We start from the raw sequence: 20971 nt of genomic DNA, 5'->3' as shown, positions 1-20971 counted from the left end.
AAAAAACTAGGAAAGTGAATCAGATAGCTGACTTAGCGCCAGAGTCATAAATGGATAACAGCCACATTTAGAAGAATTGGTTAACCCAAAAGGTTGTATTTAGCTGACAACTCTACCCAGACCAATGATTTGTAATTGTTAATGAACAGTTTTAACATTCATGAATGCCCTGTTTTCTGAGCAGGGAGGAACTTGATTGCTCTTAAAACACCAGACACCACAGGATAATCTATTAGACATCTGATAATTGGCTGTTGCAAAGGGTGGAAAAATACAAAATTCAGCCCAACTCTGCCTTGTTTAAGGAGCAATTTACTGTTCAAAACCAGTTTTTACAGTTTTACTTCAAAACATTAAACAACGTATGAATGTCATATTTTCCATAAAAGTTCTACGTCACTCAATGGTCCTGACGTAAATTTAAAAACTAACTGAAGCTTCCACTTAATAGCAGCAGGTTTAAAAGCAGTATTTCTGTCTGCCACTACTTTGGGAGATGTAAGAAGACAGCATGCTTTTCATCTCCACAGCCGATAAACCCCCAGAGCAATCGCTAGACAGGAAAACACTGTCGCTATGGAAACACAAAACACAAAGGCTTAATATACAGGCGTTCGGCTGACACAAATCCTAAACATAATATTAGACAATTATTTTTAATGAAAATGGCAGGTATCAATGACAATTGGTACCTGCAAGGTAGCGAATGGTCTCCAACTTGAGCGACTCCAGCACCGTTTTGAGCGAAGCCACCCGCAGGTCCATCTTCTTGCTGGTCTCCATGTTGTCATGTTCTAGCTCGGCTCTCTAAAGCATACATCAACATCAACAACCAAACAGGTTAAACTACAAAAATATCTAATAATAGCAAAGTAGGCAGCACTGCTCCTCACAGGAGAGACCGGATTCAAATGTCCAACTTTCAGAACTGTGAAGCAGAAGTGCTCAACACTAATTTGTTTTTAATGTGTATTTACCTTTTGATGAAACTCTGTGTTGGCCTCCATTAGTTTCCTATCCTGTTCTGTGAACTGAGGACACAGCGAGTTCAGTTTAGTTAAGTGCACGGTACTACACGCACACACTCACCATGTCAGAAACGCGGCTTCTCTCCAGGTTGATGTCCAGTTTGGTTTCCGCTCTGACTTTCTCACTCTCCTCCTGAACACACAGACACACACAAATACACTCTTATTCTCTCTCCCACACACACGCTCTCACTCACACATGCTTTTACCCACATACTCATGCAATCTCTCTCCCTCTCTCATCGACACACACGCACACCTGCTCTCTTTCCATCTTTCACTCATTCACACCCTCACTCACACACATGTAACCCATCTTCTCACTCACCTTAAGTCGGTTCTGTAGCTGCTCCAGCTCTCGCTTCATCCTCTGCGAGACAAAAAGAGGGCGTGTTTTACGCTAAATAAACTACTCGACTAATGTGGAATCCATCTGCTTCTTATTCATACTATATTCTCAGAGCGCAGGTTGGCAAAGTCGCTCTTCTCCAGAATCACCATGTCCTTTCTGATGGCGTCCAGATGGGCCATGATCTGCTGCAGCGCAATTTCCTAAAACAAGAATCCCCCCCCTCGTTTGTCATCAAAAGAGGTACCAGAACAGTGACTGTGACACCTTCTCAACGCCCAAGTACCCCTTGCCTCACCTGATGCGACTTGGTCACCATATCTTTGTAGACGATGTCCATGTTGGCCGTCGCCAGCGTCACCAGAGCGGAGACGATTAGCTCGGCCTGGCGTTTGTCCAAACCTGGAGTGTGAAAAATTCTCACTGAGAATGCACCATTCAGTTGCAGTCTGGACGCAGGGGAATGTTTCTGGAGTGATTGTCCAGAAATGTCAAATAACACCATTAAAAACTGGTGTCGTTTTTTTAATTATTATTTTTTTGTATGTGGGGGAAAAGCAGTCTCGAGATAGGTCATAAAAGTGTCTAAATGTGACTTTGGGCTTGTCTCATCAGGGCTTGTCAGTAGCCAAGTAGTTCCCTCACCGCTACTCGCCAGCTCCATCACCATAGCATGGGAGTCGAAAGTGAGCTTTCGCTGCTCCAGAGGAGTTAATTCAACCTTTCTCACGTCAAAAGTCGCCACCGGGGTGCCAACGTGGAGATCTGTCAAACAAATGCAACTAGCAGCTGGGGAGAGGGACAAGGACATAAGATTTGCACGTCGATTTTCATTGTCTCTCATCTAGTTAGTTACCTCTCCACTTTGGGAGCCGCCGCAGCGTCCAGCGCCGCAACAATGTGTTCATTCGGCTCCCGTTTTGACTTTCAATGTGAGCTGAAAAACTAAGTATGGAAATTAACACTTCCTTGTTTGATGACAACCCGGATGTAAAGAGCGGAAGTGCTCTCGGAATTTGTAACTTCTTGAACAAACAAAACATAATAGAACGCTCATAAAATCGTATGCAGTTTGGAACTGTGACCAATATAAACAACAATATAGACGTAACTTGTGCACGAAATGCACATTTGTGGCTCTTGAAATAGGTAAGAAATGCTTGTTAATAAAAGACGTTGTTCTTCGTCGTAGAGGTTAATCAGTTTAATGTCGATGTATTTGAGATTAGTTGAAACATGGTCAAACAAACAAAAAACAAACAAACAAACAAACAAAAGAAGTTTAATGTCGTTCCAGTGAACAACGTGGACGCTTGGGTAAACAAATGGAGCGTACCTTTGTTGAAAACCAACGCAACGTCCTCTTCCTTTGTTACGAGGAGATGCGCTCGATTTGGGTACCCAACGGTCCAGGAAATTATTGGCAATATTTATATTTCGTCCGCACACTACGCCCACTTCACTGAAGACACAATTTATTTCTACGTGGCTACCATTTAAAAATTCCCCCACTGTCATGTGTGGTGCAACATACAGTTGGGTCTTATTTAAAATGGAGCACATCTTTGGCTAAATGCGTTTGAGGAGAACGGTAGTCCTAGTGTACACTTTATTGTCAATAAAGTTTTCAATCCTAGTTCAAACACTCAGGAGCCGTCATGGCGGCCATGGCGGTGGACAGAGGGACGTGGTTTCCCTCGTTAGCTCTGGGGGTTTCCCTGCTCAAAGCTCTGTTTATCAACGCCTAGTGAGTCGAATATCTTTTACCGGACACATGTTGTGTTATTTTTAGTCCACCTGATTCATACGGTGGTTTAAAACATCTCTAGGACACTCTGTTAGCATACGGCTAACACTGACTGACTGGCTCAATATTGCATATTAACACCAGTATGGTTTAGTTTTCAAAGTTTACGATTTAATGTTGAGTGTAAATTTTTTTAAATTAAATACTGTCACGCGCAGTACCGTATGTTGTGCAAACTCAATGTTATGTGTTTAAATGGGTGCTATGTGGCCTCAAGATCACAAGATGTCGCTGTTTCTCCTTTGAAAGCTTTGTTTGAGTTAATAACGTCTTAGTAATAATCCTAATTAGAGTAAATTTTTCAATGGAAACCTCTACCTCTAGGATATAAATATTAAACTAATGAAAAAACAGCTGTTTATAACCTTAATATGTCGTTTGTAGGTACTATCGTAAGTGCCAAATCTAGTGGCTGTGTCTAAATATAACATTCTTTCCTGGATAGTGTGATCATGATAGTCTATTTCTTAAAATCTTAAGTATATGTCGCTTTACTGTAATTTTAAGTTATTTTATTTGGACTATTATAGCACGGGCAACACTGTGGATGAGTTGAAGGATATTATGGCAGCACGGACAGACAATACAAACATTAGGGCATATCACATTTGATTTTTATATTGCTGACTGTTTAATTGTGTCTATAGTCACTCCACGGACTTTGAGGTGCACAGGAACTGGTTGGCCATCACACACAGCTTGCCAGTGTCCAGGTGGTATCATGAGGTGAGTTTAAAACAGTTTTTTTCTTTGATCCAGGGAATTTATTTGTACATGTTGCCTTTGGTTCACTTTCTCTTTCTTGCAGAAAACATCAGAGTGGACGTTGGACTACCCGCCTCTTTTCGCCTGGTTTGAGTTCGGCCTTTCCCACATCGCTCGGCACTTTGACAATAAGATGTTGGCAGTGGACAACCTGAACTACGCCAGCCCGGCTACCGTCCTCTTCCAGAGACTCTCGGTCATCTTCACCGACTTATTTTTTTTCTACGCCACCAGAGAGTGAGTCCGGCCACCAGAAAGTGTAAATCTGTATAAATATGTGAAGATAGTAGGCCGCGAAAGTGATATGTGGTGTTTTGTGTGCAGGTGCTGCCGATGCGTTCGTGATCGTAAAGGTACTCGGGACATCTTTAATCGTCCATCTTTTGTCCTGGCTGTGCTGCTGCTCTGGAACTTTGGCCTTCTTATTGTTGATCGTATCCTTCAGCTAGGATTCCTGGTGGAGAATAGCACAACCTAGAAGTTAATACATTAGTTCTCAGGATAGGAGGGGGTGAAGCGACAGTAAAACAGGCCCAAATCCAGACGTCAGGGAGTGAAACAAGGTGAGAGACTTGTTCCATCCAAGGTGTGGTTTAACCAAATGTGAGACTAAAACGAGGAAGTCGCTGAATGACGTCTATCTTGCGGCCTCATCCGATTTCAAGCATGATAGAAGTTCAAACACTCACTATCATGTGGGAATTAATAATGATACCCTGGTTCCTTGATGTCCTTCCTCAGACATTCATTTTCAGTACAACGGTTTCCTCTTTGGTTTCCTGCTGCTGTCCGTCGCTAAACACCTGCAGGTAAAGTCTCGAAAAACCCTTCTCGCTCTGTCAAGTCCACACGTGAACCTCATCTTTCTGTCTTGAATAGTCTCAGCACCTGCAGGGGGCGCTGCTGTTTGCCATCCTCCTCAACCTGAAGCACATCTACTTGTACGTGGCTCCGGCATACGGCATCTTCCTGCTGAGGAGCTACTGCATTACACAGGACGACCATGGTATTACACAAAGGCCAAAAACATTCAAGCCACAAATGCAGTTATCTAGAATCTGAAATGGTCCCATATTCGTAAAAGATTTTCCTCCCCCATCGCTTGACGTTGCTTGTGTTTATGTCTGCAGACGGCTCTATAAGATGGAGGAGCTTCAGCCCACTTCGCCTGCTCGCCCTTGGTAGCATTGTGGTGGCTGTGTGCGCTCTTTCCTTCGGCCCATTTATTGCCATGGTGAGTGGACCCTAACGAGGAGAAACGCTGTAGAAAACGGATGGCCAGACGAAAGAATCGCTGTGTTTTGTTCATTTTGCAGGGGCAGCTTTCTCAGGTGCTGTCCCGCCTCTTCCCCTTCAAACGAGGCCTCTGTCACGCCTACTGGGCGCCAAATGTGTGGGCCCTCTACAACATCCTGGATAAAAGCCTGGCCACTCTGGGTAAGAATGTTAAAAAAAAAAATCCTAGTTGAGAATGTACCTTTGACTGTCAAAGGCAATATAATCAATTCTAATTCTGTTTCTACGACTTTTGTGTGAGTGGAAGGGGGAAAAAAAATCTTCTGTTGTGCCAGTTTACGTGGAATCCACAGTGGATACTTCAAAATGAATGAATATTGTTTTCAGGTGTTCGTGTGAAGCTTCTGAATGAGACGACGCTCCCGCGGGCCTCCATGACGGGCGGGTTGGTTCAAGAGTTCCAGCACTCTGTCCTTCCTTCTGTGACTCCGTCCGTCACACTCGTCTGCACTCTGCTGTCCATCCTGGTCAGTCTTATTATTATTATTATTATTGTTATTGTTATTGTTATTTTTATTGTTAGGGCAAGTTGGGCCACTCAACTTGTTTTCTTCAGTTTCTTGTTCATTTCACTGTCTGGTATCACTAAGGGTGTGTCATGTGACTGAGAAGAAAGAAAACATGGAATGCCTAAAAGAACTGTTTTTGGCAGTACAAGGCCATAGCTATTCATGTGAGAATTTATCATTGATTTTATCAAAGAAACCGTGAAAAATGGCTAAATATCAGTTCTTAAATTAAAAATTCATGAGCTATTTTTGTTGTCATTAGTGTAGTTGTCCAAAAAAATTACCTTTGTTGAAGAAACTGACAAAACAATGATAGTCTAATATTTTTTCCACCACTGTAGCTTCATGAAATTTGGTAGGTAGGGGTGTCAATCTTGTCTTCGTTGCAAGGCCACATTGTAATTGTGGTTGACAACTTGTTTTTGAACAGAAGTCAAGAAAAAAAAACGTGCACGCTTTTGCGGGCCACACCTTTACACCTGCGAAGTAGACCGACAAAAACAGTCTGACAAAGCCATGCCCGAAACAACACAGGAAGTCCGTTCTTAGCCATTTCCATGTGTCCTCGAAAGAGTATTTTTCTTTTTGCAAGCAAGATTTAAGCACGTATGCTTGACACTAGGGCTGAATAGTGTCTACGTAAGTTCCGTGTCGTCAACACGTTTACATGTCATTGTTTCATGAAACATGAAAAGTTGAAATGACAAAGCCAGTTTTGCTGGCATTATTGTTGTAATCTGAATTGTGATTTAGTGATTTGTGTTGATGCCACATTTGTTTGGTAGAATTTTGTGAACTTGTAGTGAATGCTTAAAAGATGGCAAGTCAAAGCGTGTAGTAAGTTAACAACTCCAATTGAAGTATATAAACTGTCTTTCGTCTACATAATTTTTTTGGGGTTCATTTGCTGTCATTTTAGCGTAAGCCTAACCCTGTAAAACCAAAAGAATGTGAAATAAATCTGATATTGTTCATTGTAATACAGATTAATGTATTGCTTGTCTTTGTTAAAAAAAACACACTGGAAGAGGACCTTGAAAAAATAATCACATATTAAATCGCAATATTGAGGGAGAAAAACTGCAATAAGATGAGCTCTACTTGACGCGCTTGTGTGTGTCTCTGTTTAGCCGGCGTTGGCATCCATCTGGTGGCGTCCTCGCGGCGCTCGTGGGTTCCTGCGCTGCCTGCTGCTGTGTGCTCTCGCCTCTTTCACATTTGGCTGGCACGTCCACGAGAAAGCCATCCTCATCGCCGTCTTGCCTCTCAGGTCCTCCATTGACTCTTCGTCTTTTTCCTTGTAGAATACAAGTTTGCCATTTAGAGATTGTGTTTTTGTTTGTTTTTGTTGCCTCTGATGCAGTCTGTTGGCAGTCGAGAGCAGAGAGGATGCTGGGATCTTCTTGCTTCTGAGCACAACGGGTCACTATTCACTGTTCCCACTGCTCTTCACCCCAGCAGGTACAGTGCAAAATTTACTGCAATTAATACATGCACAATTCTGTAGAGTTCTATTTTTCTTAGTAAGAAAAAATATATTTTAAATTTTTATTTTACATTATTTTATTTTTTACTTCAACTCTTTCTGTTTTGTACCATGTGTTGCTATCATAAAGTGACACAAACAACACTTTTTTTTTTTCCAGAGCTGCCCATCAAATGTGCACTGATGCTGATGTTCACCATCTTCTCTTTCACTGCTCTGGGGAGACTCCACAGGTGCGAGAAATACACCCTGCTGTTTGTATCAGTAACATCCACATGAGTTGATACTGTTTGGAAGTATTGTCATGATGAGGGAAGTAAACCATGTGTTGAAATTATCACGAATTATATTAGTGCACAATAACTTTTTATTGCATTAAGGCCACACTGAAAATATGCACAAAAATGCTCTAAAAAGAGTGTTACATTTAAAATAACTTTGTTTATAATTCCTGTGAAATTGTATTTTTCTTTTATTTCGGCAACAAGTATCATGACTTTCAATTTGTAAAGTTAACTTGTAACATTTTTTGTATTAAGTTTATTGTGTACTGTTTAATATTTTATTCAGTTAAATTAGGACTTTATTTGTATAAATTACACCCCTTTTATCAAATAGTAAGATTTGATTCCAGGAAAATTACCACTTTTTCTCAACTTACAGCTTTATTCTTGTAAAATCTAAATCTAACTCATTTTTGAAATACTCTTAAAAAAAACTTTACTGACAATTCTTTTGAGTTTTTTTTAATTCTCGCTAACTAGAATAAAAACTAGGACTATATTCCTTTAAAATTGTCACTTTTGTCTGAAAGTTACACATTTATTTTCAAATCACATCTTTTTACATCTTTAGAACGTTATCACAGTACTACAACTTTTTTCCTCACAATATTCCTTTTTTTTCTTGTTAAATAGTGACTATTTTCATGTTTTTGTGGGTGGCCCTTATACTCCTCCGTACAAGTATAACTACAGACAGCACAGTACATTATATTTTGGAATGTACAATGCTTTATGTACAATGTATTGCTGACTGTATACTGCTGTCTCATTTCAGCGGGCGGGGGTCTTTGCTTCACCCCCTGGAGGTGGTCTACCTGTCAGGTCTGTTTGTGGTAGCCGTCGCCTGCGAGCTTGTGTTTCCTCTGTCGCCATGGCAACAGAAGCTTCCCTTCCTCCCATTGCTGGCTACGTCCGTGTACACGGCATTGGGAATCTGCTACTCCTTCTTGCGTCTCTATGGAACACTGCTGCGACAGGACAGTGGAAAGTCCAAACAGCTGTGAGATACCGGGTCGCGGGTTCGATTCTTGCACTGAACTGTGAAGTTTGCCGGGTAACGAGCAGGAACGCAAGAACTGTTTTCCTCAACGGAGCAATAAAGTTTTCGCTTTAATGCTAACACTGCTTCAATGTGTGTTAGCATGTTTGTGTGATGCCTAAATGTGTTTATTGTCATGAATAAGTGTGTATTTATACTTCCTGTTTTTAATTAAAGACGAGCAAAACTGACTGGAGAGTGTTACATTCAAAATAACTAATTTGTGTGTATATTTTTGAGGCTGACGATCATAATCGATAATATAACAATCATTTCAGGTGACACCTATAAATGTAAAATAAACCCAATTATTTATTACTATAATTAATTTCCCTGAGGGAATGAGTAAAGAACAGTAAAACAAAAATCATCAACTTCATCCAAAGTAGAAATAAGTAGGACATTTCAAACCGAATTTATTCCATTTTTTTTGTCTTGTCTTGTTTGGAAGATGGCGAAGCGTAGAGTGTGAAACAGGTGAGAAACCCAAAGTAATTGTTTGTGGCAATGGAATGCAAAGCTTAATCAATGGAATGCAAAGCTTAATTAATGGGAATGCGAAGCTCGGCAAATTCAGCATCGTGACAGAGCTAGGTGACAACTTTTAGCAGTTGAGTGTAAAACAACAAAAAACAGTTAAAATGTTTTTGTTTATTATTAATATTTGGTAAGGCAACACAAAATGTCATTCGTTACAATGAACTTTTTAAGAGGACTTCCATTGTAACAAATCAATTGCACAAATGAACATTAGTACAGACACTAGCCTGTGCAACTAACCGGGTTAGCAGCTAAGCACAGATGCTAACAAGTTCGGCTATCCAGGTCAGTACACATTTTAAACCACTTCCGCTATGAGTGTGCTGGTTTGCGCTAAATTCAAGTAGGTTAAAGATTAATGAGCAGATTCTCACTCATTTCAAACAGTCCAACTCGGTTAGCACTGATTTTAACGAATTTTATAATTGATTAGCATCTTAGCAGTGATGCTCAAAGGTTAGCACAGATTTTTCCCACTTGGATTGTACAGTAGGTTAGCATTATTTACAACCACTTCAGTTAGCAGTAAGTTTAGCAGTAGCACTGATTCGAACCAATTTGAGTGAATATTTAACAGGTAACCACCAACTAATTGAATTGTCAGTAGTGATTTTAACCGGTTCAGGTACAATTTATACGTTTATAAGTAATTTCTAACCACGTCAAGCAATTAATTTGAAACTTATTAGCCGGTTAACAATTTGGGCTACACAGCAGCAGTTTATCCAAATTAGATAGTAGGTTAGCATTGATTATAACCAGTCCTGCTGTCATTCTGAGTCATTGTAATCAAGTCAACTGTCAGCACAGGTGTTTTGGTGTTTTTGGCCAATTAAGCTATTAGTTACAAGTTTAGCAGCTGATTTCAAACCAAATGAGCAAATAGTACAGTTGCTAACAATTGTTTGACTGTCAGCTAGCTAATTGTGCAGTCATCCTCCATTCCACATTGGAGCACAGTTTACAATTTAATGTTCACATATAGTCTCTTAATTTGATCAGATATGATTTATCACAGATATCACAGTATAAAAATACAGTTTTCAAACGAGTGCCTCCTTAACCTCTGATAGAGACAATTAACGTTAAATGATTCACTGCAAGAGAACAAGGTGTTTTTATTCACATGAAATGTCTTGGACACTTGTTTGTTTTCATGAAAAAATGATTCCAAATAGACAGGACTACTTGTTGGAAGGAGCTTCGAATGATCTCCATTACAAGTCAGTTGGACGACGCTGTTTTTAAGAGGATCAGCGCAAACGAGAGCTGAGCCAGAGGAGACTCCCAGCATGCACTGCAGAATAGTGTCACTAAATATATTTGAAGACTGAGATAAAAACTATGCCTGTCAATCAGCAAATGAATGATGCTTTTATAGATGTAAAGTATGTTAATATCATAAACAGAGCTTCTAGTGGTAGGCACAATAGTTCATTTTTAAGCCTATAAAACAAAGTAATACACTTCATCATCAACTTTTTCATAATATTGAATTTTTGTCAAAGATGCATAATCAAAGCTGTTTTTACTTTATTGAATATTAGGGCCACACTGAAAAGAAAGAAGATGCAAAAGTTGTCATATAACGTGAGTAGAATTGCAAGACACAATTTCTAATTATCCCCCTCGCCCTAAAAAAATATTTCAAGAAAATACATGCTTCTTGTATGAGACTGTTGCATTAAAGTTTAATTGCAATTATAAAAGTCTGTTTGTTGAACATTGAATGTATGACTTTTTTTCTGCAATAAAACAGACTCTAGTCTCATAACATTACAATCTTTTTTCCTCACGATATTACAAAATTGTTCTTGTATTTCTACTATTATTTTCCTTCCGGCATGGCATTAATATGCTTTGACAGTGGCTCTGAAGAAATTCAGTGATTTGGAACCTAAAATTCTAGTTTACATTTTTCTGAACTTCAATCAAGATGCAGGCACTATATCATTGATGTGACTCTGTAAGGTCAATTCCCCCCAATGGTGGTGTTTTCCTGTTGTTTTTTTTTATTGATTTTTTATTTTTTATTACAGTATACAGTACAGGCAAGTCCCAATTTAGAATTGTGCATCTTAATGCAGTACAGTACTACATTGCACCACAACATGCCGGGCAGTACTGAGCTCTACTGGAAGAGATGCAGCATATTTAACACCAAGTAAGAAGCAGAAAAGGTCCCCAAATGAACTTCAGTAATAGTCGTTCCCACAGAGCAGAGAATATTTGCTGATTCATGCGTTAAAAGAGCAGCTATTTGAAGGTTTATAACTACCGGAACATCTATGCTAATTTGGTCTACCTGTTTATGGTATTTTGCTTTGTATTTTAACATTAAGCTTGCTGACTTTCATTAGACGAAATCGTATAGTTTGGTTGAACATTTTGGTGCACTTTTCAAAATACATTGTAGAATATTTTAATTGTCTTTTGTCTTAGATTTTATATTTAACTTAAACTGAGAATGAGAGACTTCAATATAACTGTGTTTGAGATTTTTGTGTATATTTGTCAATTTGTGATGTCAAGAGTGAGTTTTTCTGTCCACCTGATCGCCAGACACGACGTTCCATCACAGGCACGTCTCTGGGGTATTGAAGCAGGTCTTTTTTCATAGTTTTTGTTTTGTTTTTTTCAGTCGGCTTCACCCTTCATGGCCTGATACCCTCCACAATATTGATCAACACTGGCGTCAAGTCCATGAGGTTCTTCAGCATGTCCATGATGTCTTCGTGGTCTTTGGCACCCTCGATGAACTCCTCCAGGGTCAGCTCACCTACGTGAATGCGTTAGGTAGGAAACTTAGTGTCATCTTAACATAGTAGCTCAAATTTTTTTATTTATTTTTTGCGTGCTTTACCTTCCCCCTTCACGTCGATTCTCTCGAATATGAGAGTGACAATCTCTTCAGGGTCAATGTCTCTGTTTCGTGTGATGTCTTGGATGGCCTGTAGGGAGAGACAAAGACATAATAGATAGTTTCTTGTCAGTCCACATTTTTACATTAACTCCAAACGTTTTCCAGTACATTTACATAAAAAACAATCTTTTTGGTTATTGTGCAGATTGATAAATAAGTGGTTAAATGTTCCAGAAACCTCGTCTGAGGTGTGGGGTTGGTGGTGGTGGGGTTTACGACTGAGTGACAAAACTAGGCCAGGGTCAATGGTCCCAGTTCCTGCCACTTCCTGATGCAGCAGATTAACACCGGCCTGACTTCACACTTAATCCTCCAGTCTTCATGAATATCGGAATGAATCTAAAATGAACCTAAGTACAGGAGTATAAGAACAAGAAGCCATGTTTTTGCCAAATGATTACAAATTTTACAGGCCACTGTTTTGAATTCCCCACACGCCAAACTAAACGGGATTTAGTTCTTTTAACAGCGTTCGTCTCTGTCCAGCAAAAAACATGTGTTTTGAGGTTTTGCCATTTATCTGAAAATCAATGTAAAATGTTTATTTTGTTTTTTCTGAGAAAAAAAAACACACACATTGAGATCTGAATCTGTGAATCTGTCCTGTCTATTCAACAAAAAGCATGTATCTCCACATTTTTAATTCGTATCCGAAATACAAAAAAAGGTTTTGTGTTTCATGCAACATATGTAGATCTTAAAAGTTATTTCAGATAAAGAAACAAAAACTCGTGTTATCGTGACTTTGGGATGTTTGACGGACTGTGACTGATGCTGCATGCATTTCTCTGTAAAGAACCAAATAAGAAATACAGGATGCAAAACCGCATCAAGGGTTACGTTTTCAATTGGTATTGTATGTGCATCCTAATTACCGAAAAGATAGTCTCCAATTCCTCCTTGTCGATTTTTCCATTTCCATCTTGGTCAAAGAGTTTGAAGTACCACTTCAGCTTCTGGTTGATTTCCCCCTTCAGCAAGAGACTGATGGCAGCGATGTATTCCACAAAGTCGATATAACCATCCTGTATAGCGAGAAAGTGTGATTTCCTGGTATCCCACCAAACCAGACATACAGTAAGATGACCTAGAACTGGTAGTCCTGGCATTAATTGAACTCTGCATGCCCTAAATCGCCCTCATCATGACTCTGAATCCAATAGACTCATTGCCAGGATAATGGCTGTGCACGCTATCACTTTTAAGCCAATTAGCTAGCGAGCTGACAAAAAGATTATGTTACCCTAACAGAGATCATTTGAATCACTTTGACTTGTGATGGCAAAAGTATTTGGTATTATTGTAAAGTAAGACTGTATACTGTACACGTCCTGCTTCCTGTATCCTTTACAATTTAATGCGGCCAGCTAGACTGGATCCGTCAAAGTTAAAGCCGGATTGGCTCACCCCATCCATGTCGAAGGTGAAGAAAACCTGGTCCACGTAGCTGTTGGCATTCTCGGTCATCCCCTTCAGTCCCAGGATGGTCTTCAGCTCGAACAGTGTGATGAGGCCCGATGGCGAATCTCGCATGAACTTGTTGTACCAGTGGTGCATGTCCTCGGCGAGGATGTCGTCCAGGTTGGAGCCGTGATTGCCCATCATCCAGCCCAAAGAAAGAAGAGGAAGAAGAAGAGTCTTCACCGAAAGAGTCTTTTGTCTGCGATGGTCAAGATCGAAGATTTTAGGGGGCTAGGTCTACATCCAAAGACTCTAGCTCCAAATCTAACCGCTGGGGGTTCGATCAGCAAGTCTACTATTGGAGGAAAATGGAGGCTACAACTCCATGGCGGTGGGGCCAGCAAGCTCCAAGACGCTCGAATGGCCCCACATGAGTGATGGTGCAGGCAGAGAGCAAACTTCAGGACGCTCTAACCCTCTTAGGTCTTGGAGCGAGACTAAAGAAAGCTCATGAAATAAAACCTCTAATGGGATCAGGCTGCCATGCCGCTGCGTCTTGATCTTTTACCTGCTCCAGTTCTGATTATATAACATGCTCACCTGGGTCAGATGGAGAGGTCCCCCACCGGGCCACCCACAGTGGATGCCCTCCTGAGTCGGCAGTTTATCACGGCGATGCATTACGTCGCGAAAGATCTCAGTTATTCGGGACGTGGTCATCCACAATGTTGAGACAAGGCAACTGGATATTGGTTTCACCACCTTTTCACCTGTCATCTAAGAGGTGACCACACAGGAGACATTCTGTAGACTTTCCGCCAGAAATCCTGATGCTTTTCAGATTAGAAGTGAAATATTTTCACAAAAAAAGACAAGTTGCTTTCTATCTAGCTGTTGTAGGTCATCACCATATGTTGATCTACAAAATGATGACATACTCTATTATCATGTGTGTCATGTGATGTAGAACATTTGATATATAGCTTCTAAAGGTAAAAAAAAATCCCTCCTAAAGGGATGTTGTTTCATTTTACAATTACTTTTATTTTTCAACCCTCAACAGCTCTCTAAACAAGTACAAATGTCATCTTCACAAGCAAAACTCAAATCTCAAACAGTGTAGACGTTAGGCACAATTTATTGTTCGAATAATCAATGCAGTAAGACACTACTGTCGGTCACATGTTCCTATACTTTTGCTCAGATTAGAAACGGGTGGGTTCAGACAAAAGATGGTACCTTCGAAATTGTGTATGCAATCCAGATGTGAATAGCAAGAAGTTAAGGCTAAAATGTTTATCTTTTGTCTCATATTCATCTTTCGATTTCAAACCCAAGGAATGACCTCACTGTTCTGGTACTTTTAGCTGGAATGTTTTTTTTTAATCAAGGGTTAAATATAATGATAGTACAACATAAAACTTGAACACCTTGTCCTCACTTTGAAAGAGATCGTTGCTCACAAAGACTACCGAATCTCTTCCCAGTATGCCTTTGACCGCACTAATGGTAAGGTGAAAGTTCACTTTCCACCTGTGTGTTTATTTGTGGGAAGAGTGTGACTGAACGTTAGATCAGAGCGCTTATCAAAATGAGATTAAACCCACAGTGAAAGGATAAGGTTTCCCTGCTGGTACTTTCCTAAAGTTAACCTTTGTGAGGATTAAGGGTGACCAAATTGTGTGGAGGGGTGCCAACGTTTGGGAAATCCTCTTGCCACCTGAAGATATTCAAGGACATCAGAACTGCTGAATGTTGATGACTTAAATAGTTTGATAGCACCTTTCTGTCGTGGTATTTGGGATGCAGGGTGTTTCAGACTCGGGATTTTTCAGCAAAATTGTTCTCTTTTCTCTATTGTTTCACAGTGCATTGTATGGGTGTTAAAGTGGCTGTTTGGTAATCAGGAGTTTGAGTCCCTGACCCTTAAGTGACCTTGATAAACCACTACTAATGCTGTCATTGTGTGTGAGGAAGACAGTGAGCTAACAAGTCAATATGTTGTACAATTGGCTGTTTTATACAATAAAAACTCTGACAGAAGCAGGGACAAGGATCAGAAAGGGGAAAATGTGATCAGTGTTAAAAGAGGAAAAGGGAAAAATTCCATGTGTTTTTCTAAACTCTAAGAGTCTCTGTCTCATTGTCTCAATGCCGTCTTTACAAAACAAAGGCGGATCAATGCCAGGTGTTACATTTACGACGTTGCAGGATCTCTGTGGGAAAGCGTTTGTATCCACTCTCTTTTGGAGGTCTTTGGTCCCTCACTGCTTCCAAACCAAGAAACAGGAACCTTGTTCAACTTCTCATCAACTCTGGCACGTGGAACCCTGTAGGACAGACAAAATGTCCTTCAGGCACAAGAAACAAAGAGCTCCTAAAACCTTTCATGAAACTCACATGACTTTTTTCTTCTTCTTGGTTGTTGTTTGGACACTCTCCTGAGCTTTTCTTTTCGATCTCTCCTTCAACCTGGACTCCATCTTGAGTCTCCTTCTCCTCTTCATCTTCCTGCTTCTTATCTTCTTCTTCTCCTCTGAGATGATTGTCACAATTGGTCTGGCCTTCTTTTGGGGTTTCTTCTGATTTGTCCTCCTTCAAATGATTTCTGTTTTCATCACTGAAGACATCTCTTCCTGCTTCCTGTGTTGGTTGATGTTCTGGTTGGCTCGTAGGGCTGTCCGTCTCCTCCGCGGCCACGCCCACTTCCTCTCCACTACTGGACTTCCTGTGGCGGCGGGACGGAGGGCGTCGCCTGAGAGAATGGCGAGCTCGGCTCTAGAGGACAACCGATCGGAACTGATTTAAAAACCTTGATTAATAAGAATGGGTGAATTATTGCATTCGGCAGAATTCTTTCCGGACGACTAATGGAGGAAAAAACCAGCAACTATCTGGCTGACCTTGTTCACGTTCATCAAGAGGGATCCCCCCGCCGCTGTGGGAGGGGCTTCAAACGACACCGGCTGCTCCTCCTCAGTCACCAGAGACGTAGAAATGGGGTTTGGAGAAGTCAGCGTGGACGAGGGGCTCCCCGCAGTGGGGCTGGGTGAGGATGGCGGGCTGAAGGGCGGTAGCAGCCTGAAGCCGGGGCTCTTGGGCGAGGGTATCAGGGCGGCGGGGGACAGAGCGAGGTTGGCCTGGGAGAGGAAGTGAGAAGGTGGCATAGCCGTAATGATGGAGTGCAAGATGAGCAGCGTGGACCCACCTGAAGCTTCTCAATCAGGGCAGAGTTCCTCTTGGCTTTGACAGGAGAAGTCACACCTGCAGGTGTCTAACAAACAATCATTTTATAATTAAAAAAAAAAAAAAAAAAGCACAAAATGTTACAATGAGCAGAAAATATAGTTGACATTTGTCTTAATATCTCAGCAAGTACTGTTTGAATCTGAATAAAATTCAGGCACATGCAGGCGAAATTATGAATTCCATCTGCCAGAATTCAGATGCGTGAACACTATTCTCACCTCATGCTCATCTCCGTGGGATTTGGGTAGTTGTAAGGAGCGAGGAGGTCGACGTCTGACCGGCTTTTCCTAAAAGACGTTTACAGTGTGATAGTGGTTCTCAGACCTTTTTACGCCAAGTAGCCGCCACATGAAAAAATACATAACACTCCGAGTACCATCATAATGACCAACATTAAAGTACAGTAGCAACTGGGCCCAAGTGTTTATTAATAAATGAGGCAAAAAAGTATTTTTTATGTGTAATATAAAACGTTATTATTGTAAAAAGTGCTTAAATAAAAGAACAGAAAAACTACTTAATGATTCAATTGAATTTTATTGCACATTAGCGTGAAATGAAATATTTAAAATATTTAAGATTAAATTCAAATGTATGTACTGTACTTAAAAGATAAATACAACTGAACCGTCCTTAGAAAATGTACTGTACTGGATTTCTTACAAGTATAAACAGTCTGTATGCATAGCGACAAGCTTCATTCTAATTACCGTACTCAAAGTAATCTTTGAGACATTTGCTCACATCGATCCAGGTGTTTCGATTCACTGATGCTATGATGGGTGCTTAACAAACTCACTGTCTCGCTGGCAGGGGGAGGAGATGAACCTTTGAACCTTCCGGCAAGCTCAGCCACTGAGGGCCGTGACACCGTCTGCTCCTGAGGGGGCATGATCAAAGGGAGGCAAGTTAGAATGAGATAACTCTTTTACACCACATTTTGGAGACGTGCATATACACACACACACGCGCGCACACACGCACGGCTGTTAATCTGCCGTTGATCTATGTCAATTCCAGCCGAAGGTATCACATTGCTCACATTCAACAGATAATGAAATCACACAGCTTGGAAGACATGCGTGCATACACACACATTCTGTACACCCATACACGTTCTTCTATTTTTGTGGGGTCACATTGACCAACTTGTACACCAGGGACACGTTCAAATAATTACCCGGCATACAGCCAATTTGTAATCCGACAGCAATAAAAAAGTAAAAAAACAACTAAAAACTAAACAAACCTCAACCGTTAAACCACTTCCTCATTTTGTGTGTTAGGATGTGCTCGTGCTACTCAAAATGATTCCTGCCATCTAGTTCCGAACGTTGATAACTCCAAATGTACATTTGAAAGATTTTTAAAAAAATGTTTGCTGTTATCTGATGCTGTCCTGAGTCCCATTTCAAGCAATAATTGTTTCACATAGTGTCGAAATCCAAAGTGCAGAGAAACCCACTTTAGCCTTACAGGTGCCCTGTAGTGGCTGACAGCAACATTACAGCAAGAAAATCTGGCTTTCAGGGCGGTGTGACAAACCAAAAACTGCACTTATTTAAGAAAATACTTTTTTCTGTGTGAATAATAATGTGGCCCTAATATCGTAATGATCATTACTAAAGCCATTCACACAGACAGCGGTGGTAGTTGATTAGCTTTGTGTTTCCGCGTTTATATCAGTAAATGAAGATAGGAAACAGATTTTAAAAGATTTTGAGGAAAAGAGTTAAAAGCGTTACCTCATTTTCTAGTCCACGTCCTTCCTGCATTTTTTTGCCCTTTGCAAAAACTGCAACTTCACCAGCCAGTTCACCCAATCACAGATTTGTACGCCGTTGTATGGTCTATTTTGGGGGAAAAAACAAATTGAAGAAAACTGGTAATGTTTGATCGACGACTCTAAAAGCAAATCTTTTCTATCGCTGTGGCAAACACTAGGTGTGTGTCTCACGTTGCGCTTGCAGGAAGTCAGTCAGCTCTGCAGCTTGCTATTTCATCACATCGCGGCACAGAACAACTCACAATAACATCAGTTCAATACGCAAATTACTGACGAGCTTAGCAGAAATCTGCTCTTGTTCTGATTGATTCATTCATAGTGATTCAGTTCACTTTTACTTCTCTTCTGTGTCACCAATCAACATAAAAATAAGAGTCTACTTTTACAATGGAAGTTGTTGATTACAACTGAGAACTAATTATCCTATTTCTGAGAGGAGTGGAAAACAAAGTGCTTTAGAATTTAAATAGATCAAGATGCCAGAGTTAAAACGATCTGCACTTCACGATGTTGTACGATCTCTTCATTTTCACTGCAATTGAAATAGTCCTTGATTTAACCACTTCACAATACTGAATTGTGTCTTCCCAATCACTTAAATTGAAGTAGTCAATTTTTACGGTCACAAGAAGGGAAAGAGCCTGCATTAAAGCACTTCAGGACACTGGATGGTCTTTTCCCAATAACTAAAATTGAAACACATTGCGTTAACGCCCTTCACGGTGCTGGATGATCTCTTTTCGGTCGATAAAATTGAAAGAGTTTTCATTAAACAACTTATGACAATGGGTGGTCTCTTCCCGATCATTCGAATGGAAAGAGTCAGCATTAAAGCACCCACTGATTCTGGAAGATCTATTCCAGATTACTGTTATTGAAAGAGTTCAAATTAAAGCACTCCATGAAACTGGATGGTTTGATCCGGATCTCTCAAATGCATAGAGTCTGCATTAAAGTACTTCGCAATGCTTTATGGTTTCTTCTCAATCACTGAAATTGAAGGAGTCCGCATTAAAGCATGTAACGACGCTGGATGGTCTCTTCCCGATCACTGAAATTAAATGAGTCTCCATTAAAGCTCTTCACAGTGCTGGATGGTGCATCTGCGGATGTCTGTCTGACTGCCCGGATCTAAACTTTGTCAAAACAAAGACACAAAAGCAGGCAGATGTAGCATTAGAAGAATTTTACCTCCATCCCGCTGGTGGCGTGTCGGCTGCTTTATGTCGAGTATGTGCGAGAGAGACCGAGCAGGCCGGCGGGTTAAATATAGAACACTACAGATACACAGCAGCTCATGTTCAGTCACATGTTTAACATTTCTCAGATGCAGACCACGCTCATTCTGCATTCATCAATTAAAAACCTCTAAGTTGAATCACCACGAGTATCTCAACCCATTTGCGATACAATACAGTACTTTGAGTGTGTTCGATTGTGGAAACTTTATGGTTACTGTAACTATGTAAATAGTACACTTACATTATACTGCATACCCCTAAGTATCTTGAACTATAAGTGTATCTCAACTCATTCTCTTGTTTTCCTTCTCTTGAATCAATGACACTGACTAGCTATGCGCATTCATTAGCAAATAACTTTATATGAAAGTTTAAAGTACTGTGCTGCCTTGAGCTCAATCTGCAAGGTAGCTCAATGTATGTCAAGTTATGATTGCCTATACAAAACAGTCTTGGTAAATTTATATAGTAAATAATAATATAAAGTAAATTAGCCAACTGTGTATGAAGTAAGTCGTGAACTACTGTATATCTTCTGCCACATTTTATATAAATTATTCGAAGAAGTTAAAGTGACTGGTTGTATATGGGTAACAACTAAAGCATTTTCGAATCGGCTAGTGGTATATTTAACTCACTAAACTGTCTGACTTAAATCTAAAATAATATGATCTCGCTCATATTAAGTATCAGAGGACAAACAATTTTTGAAGAGGAACCTCGCCGCTCTGAAAGATGTCTCCACCTTTCAAGGAAATTGAGTCAGAACAGCCTAGCGAACGTCTTCTTTCAGTTCTCCTTTTACATTCCTTCACTTCTGCTCATAAAAGAACCTTCCTACCTGTATCATTTAACACAGTTATGCTCAAAATGTGGTACGCGGCCCCATAGTGGTACACAAAAGAATCATTAATTAAATGCTCAAACTGTGCATAATGCAGTGCTTCTCAAATAGTAAGGCGGGGGGGGGGGGGGCGGTGCTGAGGGCGGCGCGTGTGACCCTGGGGAACATGCTTTTTTTCCGCCGTACTACAATAAAGTGTAATTGCACATCCATTCCAGTAGTTGGCAGTGGAGCTCTAATTGCCCATTGTGCGCAGCGAGTATTAACTCTACGGTGTAGGTTTGTTTTGCAACGAGCTGGAGATGTGAAGTGCAGTAAACAAACCCTTAGAGTATACCTATAACTATTTTATAGACAAATGCTATTATTTATAGTTGCGGCGGAGAGTGTGTGGTGGGGGTCGCGAATTGTTTTCTTCTTGCTA

At 40.5% G+C, this 20971-nt stretch overlaps 5 protein-coding genes across 11 annotated transcripts in view; 2 read left to right on the top strand and 3 right to left on the bottom strand.

Annotated features, from left to right (window-relative positions):
- Positions 1 to 292: 292 nt before the first annotated feature.
- On the bottom strand, positions 293 to 2882 carry ccdc90b (coiled-coil domain containing 90B). 4 transcript variants are annotated; one of them, XM_086012302.1, is made up of 10 exons: positions 2714 to 2882; positions 2234 to 2322; positions 2023 to 2142; positions 1676 to 1779; positions 1479 to 1580; positions 1357 to 1398; positions 1090 to 1161; positions 978 to 1031; positions 693 to 807; positions 293 to 574 (listed from the first exon to the last, which is right to left on the bottom strand). In XM_086012302.1, the coding sequence occupies exons 2-10, from the start codon at positions 2283 to 2285 to the stop codon at positions 519 to 521; spliced, it is 717 nt and encodes a 238-aa protein (XP_085868428.1). In that variant the 5' UTR covers positions 2286 to 2322; positions 2714 to 2882; the 3' UTR covers positions 293 to 518. The 4 variants fall into 4 exon arrangements, with proteins under 4 accessions (XP_085868428.1, XP_085868427.1, XP_085868430.1 ...); XM_086012301.1 differs by having other exon boundaries at positions 2023 to 2166; positions 2714 to 2732; XM_086012304.1 differs by lacking the exon at positions 2714 to 2882 and having other exon boundaries at positions 2234 to 2670.
- Positions 2384 to 8754, top strand: alg8 (ALG8 alpha-1,3-glucosyltransferase). 2 transcript variants are annotated; one of them, XM_086012300.1, is made up of 13 exons: positions 2384 to 2526; positions 3832 to 3910; positions 3993 to 4186; positions 4274 to 4383; positions 4691 to 4758; positions 4829 to 4955; positions 5080 to 5183; positions 5266 to 5386; positions 5573 to 5712; positions 6885 to 7024; positions 7118 to 7215; positions 7401 to 7473; positions 8300 to 8754. In XM_086012300.1, the coding sequence occupies exons 3-13, from the start codon at positions 4083 to 4085 to the stop codon at positions 8526 to 8528; spliced, it is 1314 nt and encodes a 437-aa protein (XP_085868426.1). In that variant the 5' UTR covers positions 2384 to 2526; positions 3832 to 3910; positions 3993 to 4082; the 3' UTR covers positions 8529 to 8754. The 2 variants fall into 2 exon arrangements, with proteins under 2 accessions (XP_085868426.1, XP_085868425.1); XM_086012299.1 differs by lacking the exon at positions 2384 to 2526 and adding an exon at positions 2848 to 3124.
- A 440-nt stretch (positions 8755 to 9194) lies between these two features.
- On the bottom strand, positions 9195 to 13963 carry guca1d (guanylate cyclase activator 1d). Its single transcript, XM_086012316.1, has 4 exons — positions 13434 to 13963; positions 12902 to 13051; positions 11967 to 12054; positions 9195 to 11882 (listed from the first exon to the last, which is right to left on the bottom strand). Exons 1-4 carry the CDS (start codon positions 13629 to 13631, stop codon positions 11758 to 11760), a joined length of 561 nt encoding a protein of 186 aa, XP_085868442.1. The 5' UTR covers positions 13632 to 13963; the 3' UTR covers positions 9195 to 11757.
- The window catches only part of rhogb (ras homolog family member Gb), a 32363-nt gene continuing 22883 nt past the window's right edge, over positions 11492 to 20971 (top strand). Inside the window, exons 1-2 of one of the 2 annotated variants that reach the window (XM_086012313.1) lie at positions 11492 to 11899; positions 17490 to 17580. The gene's annotated coding sequence lies outside the window, so the exon portion shown is untranslated. The remainder of the gene's footprint in view (positions 11900 to 17489; positions 17581 to 20971) is intronic. The other variant, XM_086012314.1, reaches the window with a different exon arrangement.
- On the bottom strand, positions 14489 to 19710 carry dub (duboraya). Of its 2 annotated transcripts, none has more exons than XM_086012305.1 (8): positions 19654 to 19710; positions 18422 to 18526; positions 17476 to 17556; positions 16895 to 16963; positions 16636 to 16701; positions 16331 to 16567; positions 15828 to 16205; positions 14489 to 15757 (listed from the first exon to the last, which is right to left on the bottom strand). In XM_086012305.1, the coding sequence occupies exons 2-8, from the start codon at positions 18449 to 18451 to the stop codon at positions 15737 to 15739; spliced, it is 882 nt and encodes a 293-aa protein (XP_085868431.1). In that variant the 5' UTR covers positions 18452 to 18526; positions 19654 to 19710; the 3' UTR covers positions 14489 to 15736. The 2 variants fall into 2 exon arrangements, with proteins under 2 accessions (XP_085868431.1, XP_085868432.1); XM_086012306.1 differs by lacking the exon at positions 19654 to 19710 and adding an exon at positions 18634 to 18652.

This window comes from Filicampus tigris, chromosome 17 (assembly GCF_054856515.1).
Source record: "Filicampus tigris isolate MCC_2025a chromosome 17, RoL_Ftig_1.0, whole genome shotgun sequence".
In the NCBI taxonomy this organism is placed as follows: domain Eukaryota; kingdom Metazoa; phylum Chordata; class Actinopteri; order Syngnathiformes; family Syngnathidae; genus Filicampus; species Filicampus tigris.
Note: the sequence above shows the minus strand (reverse complement) of the source record. Positions and strands in the feature narration are given on the sequence as shown.